Source organism: Theobroma umbraticum, unplaced genomic scaffold (assembly GCF_002168275.2).
Source record: "Theobroma umbraticum cultivar Fairchild unplaced genomic scaffold, ASM216827v3 scaffold_228.0, whole genome shotgun sequence".
Classification (NCBI taxonomy): domain Eukaryota; kingdom Viridiplantae; phylum Streptophyta; class Magnoliopsida; order Malvales; family Malvaceae; genus Theobroma; species Theobroma umbraticum.
The window spans coordinates 5,127-9,372 of NW_018397274.1; the positions used below are offsets into that span (position 1 = coordinate 5,127).

A 4,246-nucleotide genomic window follows, 5' to 3' on the forward strand; every position below is an offset into this window, starting at 1 on the left:
ATCCTTTGTTATTCCTTTCGCAAGGCATACTTATTCTATGAACTTTTTCTTTGTAAGTAAATAACATAAATTATATTAACGTATAGATAAAGATCATTATTAATAGTTAATGCTTAAGTCGGTTGCAATGTCTTTACACAACCATGTTGATTGGCTTCTAGGGCGCACATCAACTCCATCATGCTCAGACCAAACTCCTTTGGCAATCTTTGCTCCTTGAACCAATACTAAGGTGATATTTTTTTTAGAGAAAATTGTGAGGAATAGCCTTTCTTAATAAGGGCATTTCAAAAATAACCATCAAAATAAATTTAACTGTTTTTAGCCATATTTAGTCCTGATTTGACAAAAATACTCTTGAAACTATTTCAAATGAATTAAACTATTTATCACAATTTCTTTCCATTTGTGCTTCCGATTTCTCTCTCAACATCCCATTCTTTTTAATTTTATCGATTTTTCTCTTTGGCATTAGTCTACTATGCTTTCGATTTCTCTCTCGCGTTTTCAGATTTTTCTTTCTGGTACTTTGAAGATACCAAACGATGATTTTGATGTGCTTGAGTAGATGGTTATTTGGAGAATTTGATTTTTAGGTATTTTAGATAAAATTAAAAAGTAGAAATGATCATAGATGTTTAAAATAGCTTTTAATTGGATCAATTCGGGATCTAGACACCAATAAACTCAAAAATTTAAAATTTTTAAGTTTAGGTTTTTATTGAAATTTTTTTTTTAGATTTTAGTCAAAATAGGTGTTTTAGATAAGAAAATTTGTGTTTTGATTTATAAAAACATGTTAGAAATACTTTAATCGGTGCTAAATTGTCAAAAAAATAAAAAAAAAGTTGAGAGGATTTGAAGTTTTAGTTTGTAAGTAACAACAACAGTTTAGGCATTAAAGTGTAATAAAATGTTTTTGCATATGACATGTAATAATAGTATTTTTTCAACATGGCATGTAATAGTGGTATTTTTTTTTTCAACATGGCATGTAACAACATTTTTTAACCATGACATGTAACATGTTTGTGTACATAGTGTGTAACAATAGTATTTTTTTTAACATGACGTGTAACAATATAGCCATTACATATAACATGTTTTTGTACATGGTGTGTAACAACTTAACCATGGCGTTAACAATCTAACTATGGCGTGTTTCATGTTTTTGTATATGTCGTGTAACAATCTAATCATGGCGTGCAACATGTTTCTGTACATGGTGTGTAACATAATGATGTGTAATTTTATTAAGGGTAATTTTGTTCAACTTGGTTAAAAAGAGTTAAAATTATAAAAGAGGTTATTTTTGAAAATATTTTATCTTTAAGGGTTATTTTTTAAAATGTCCCTTTTTTTTACCTTTTCTCGTTTTTTGTATACTTTGAGATGGATAAAAATTTTAATTAGAAAATTTGCATTTTTCCCTATTTATATTCCTAGATTTGTTTTTGCTTATTGAATAAAACAATTAAACTAGAATTAACTCCATTGCATGGGTAATTCATGTAATTTTGCAATGTATCTATGGGCTGTTTCAAAAAGAGTATTAGTTCTGTAGTAGTCCATTTGAATCCAAATGAGTTTCTTTGTTCACAGTTAGATTTGAGTTAACTGCTGTATAACTAAGTTGTGAATCAAAGGCAAGTTTCATGTTCCCATTTGCTTCTATTTGGTAGCTGAAAGATGTAGTACTATGCGAGAAATAACCAAATGTAGTGTCTTATTTTGGGTTTTTGAAGAATTTAAAGTTCTGGCTCTTGTTAGGGCAAAATGGAGAATTTTGTTTAGTTTTTTTCATTAGGCTAGTGTAGGTTAAAATCATCACATTTGCATGTATGTGTCCTTTTATTGTTTTTTATCTCAAAATTAATGCTGTTGTTAGGATTTTTTTGTTTTTCCTATTAAACTTTAATAGTTATCTTGTTTGATTTAATCCATGTCAAATAGATGAAAGAGAGGTCAAAATCTTCTTCTGCAAGCAATCTTCCACTCATTTTGGATATTGATGACTTTAAGGTAATGAACCAAACCATGGAATGTTTCAATATGTTATGGTATTCTTAATTAAGATCATTGGAGCCTTTTTTATTTTGCTTATTGAATGTCATTGAATAATTTTATGATTAATTGTTGACTGGTAGGGTGATTTTTCTTTTGATGCATTATTTGGGAACTTGGTAAATGAGCTCCTGCCGTCTTACCAAGAAGAAGAAGCAGATACAGCAGATGGACATGGCATTGCTGGGACAGATGTTCTGCCAAATGGACATATCCGTGCCTCTTCTGATGCAACAAAATTCGCACAAGGACTCTCTGCCCCTCTATTCCCAGAAGTAGATGCTCTATTATCGCTCTTCAAGGATTCTTGCAGAGAGTTGGTTGACCTTCGAAAGCAGGTTTGTTCTATAATTATTGGTGATGGGATTTGCAAAAGGTGTAGGATTCATATTAATGTTTAAATTTTCTTGATATGGGTTGAAGATTGATGGAAAACTCTACAATCTTAAGAAAGAGGTTTCTACTCAAGATGCTAAGCACCGCAAGACACTAACTGAGGTTAGTCAGCAGAATTCCTTCAAATATTTTCTTTTGAATCATATATGGAGAAAATGTCAGAGAAAATAAGGAAAAAAGAAGAAAGTATTTCTTTCATGCCTTCCATGATTTTAAAAGAATTATTTATCTTTGGATATTTAAAGCCAATTTCTCTAGAAGAATTTTTCTTTTTTTTCTTAACAAAGGGATGGATTTTAAAGGTTTTCTATTTTTGTTTGTGAGGGCCATATGAGAACAACTAGTGAATCTTGAGACAAATGCTTCTTACTTTTGTTTTAGAAGACCCTGCCTTCACATTTGTACCTTGACTTGAACAGCAACAGTATTCATTTTGTCAAAAATCAGATTGAGAACTTTTGGATCGTTCAAATTACAAGTTCTTAGATGAATGTGAATCTAATATGAGTTACCATTGGGTCATAAACTTGATTACGATTATGTCTTATTTTTATCCAGCTAGAAAAAGGTGTAGATGGCTTGTTTGACAGCTTTGCAAGATTGGATTCACGTATTTCAAGTGTTGGGCAGACTGCAGCAAAAATAGGAGATCATTTGCAAGTAAAGATTGTCCACTGTTTTGGCTAGCACTAACTATTTTTATCTGCTTCTAGTAGGTTTTCATCATGTTGGTAAATTATATAGTTCCTTCTGGCCTTTCCTAGCTGCATTTATTTTGTATTTTCTTGTCAGAGTGCGGATGCTCAGCGTGAAACTGCTAGTCAAACAATAGAGCTCATAAAGGTACTTCCACTTGGTGTATTTCCTGTCTGTTGCTTAAATTGCCTAAACACCTTGACAATTTACTCCTTTGCAGTACTTGATGGAGTTTAATAGCAGCCCAGGTGATTTAATGGAACTTTCACCGCTATTTTCTGATGACAGCCGCGTTGCCGAGGCTGCCTCAATTGCACAGAAATTGCGTAAGATGACATCTGATTTGTAAAGCTTTAGTTATTGCACATATTGACAAGCTTTCTGAGATACCAGATGTGTATGTGAAAAGAGAGTACTGATTGTGGTGTTATGAATTTGATATGGTAACAATTGTTCGAAATTGTTACTGGAAAATTGTGACATCTTTCAGTATAGGGAACTTATTTCCATGACTACAACATTTGCAATATGCATTTTATGCGTCTTAAAGCTTTATGAACAATTTTTACCCTTCATGTTTTATTTTGTTGATTTTAGGATCATTTGCTGAGGAGGATATTGCTAGAGCCGTGCCATCAGTTGTTGGAAGCGTAACTGCCAGCAGAGGATTAGAAGTTGCAGTTGCTAATCTTCAGGAGTATTGCAATGGTATGGTAACCTTTTTATGACACCCTTCTTGTATGAAGCCTGTGTGACCGATGAGATTGATACAAGAGTGAATGAGTGACTTTTAGTAGATTGTAAGAAGGAAATTTTAATGAAATTATTTGGATACCTAGAAGAAATAGTTACTATAACTAAATTATGTAAGTTGATTTTGTCATTTTGATCATTTATTGAAGCTTTGGAATTAAATTGTGAATGAAAAGATATTCTGTCTGATTAATTACTTCGCCTATCCAGTAATGACAATTGTATTAAGTCAGCCTTGTGTTTTCATCTTTTCCGTACTCTCTGTAGAACTGGAGAACAGATTGTTGGCTCGGTTTGATGCTGCATCACAGAGAAGGGAATTGTCTACCATGTCTGA

General features: G+C 32.1%; 1 protein-coding gene across 1 annotated transcript in view; it reads left to right on the forward strand.

Annotated features, from left to right (window-relative positions):
* Nucleotides 1–1,953: 1,953 nt before the first annotated feature.
* Nucleotides 1,954–4,246, forward strand: part of SEC10 (exocyst complex component sec10) — a 9,747-nt gene continuing 7,454 nt past the window's right edge. Inside the window, exons 1-8 of the mRNA XM_021442537.2 lie at nt 1,954–2,022; nt 2,148–2,402; nt 2,488–2,562; nt 3,019–3,120; nt 3,253–3,303; nt 3,377–3,482; nt 3,754–3,864; nt 4,177–4,246. The exon at nt 4,177–4,246 is cut by the window's right edge and continues 22 nt beyond it. Coding sequence (XP_021298212.1) covers nt 1,954–2,022; nt 2,148–2,402; nt 2,488–2,562; nt 3,019–3,120; nt 3,253–3,303; nt 3,377–3,482; nt 3,754–3,864; nt 4,177–4,246 — 839 coding nt within the window. The remainder of the gene's footprint in view (nt 2,023–2,147; nt 2,403–2,487; nt 2,563–3,018; nt 3,121–3,252; nt 3,304–3,376; nt 3,483–3,753; nt 3,865–4,176) is intronic.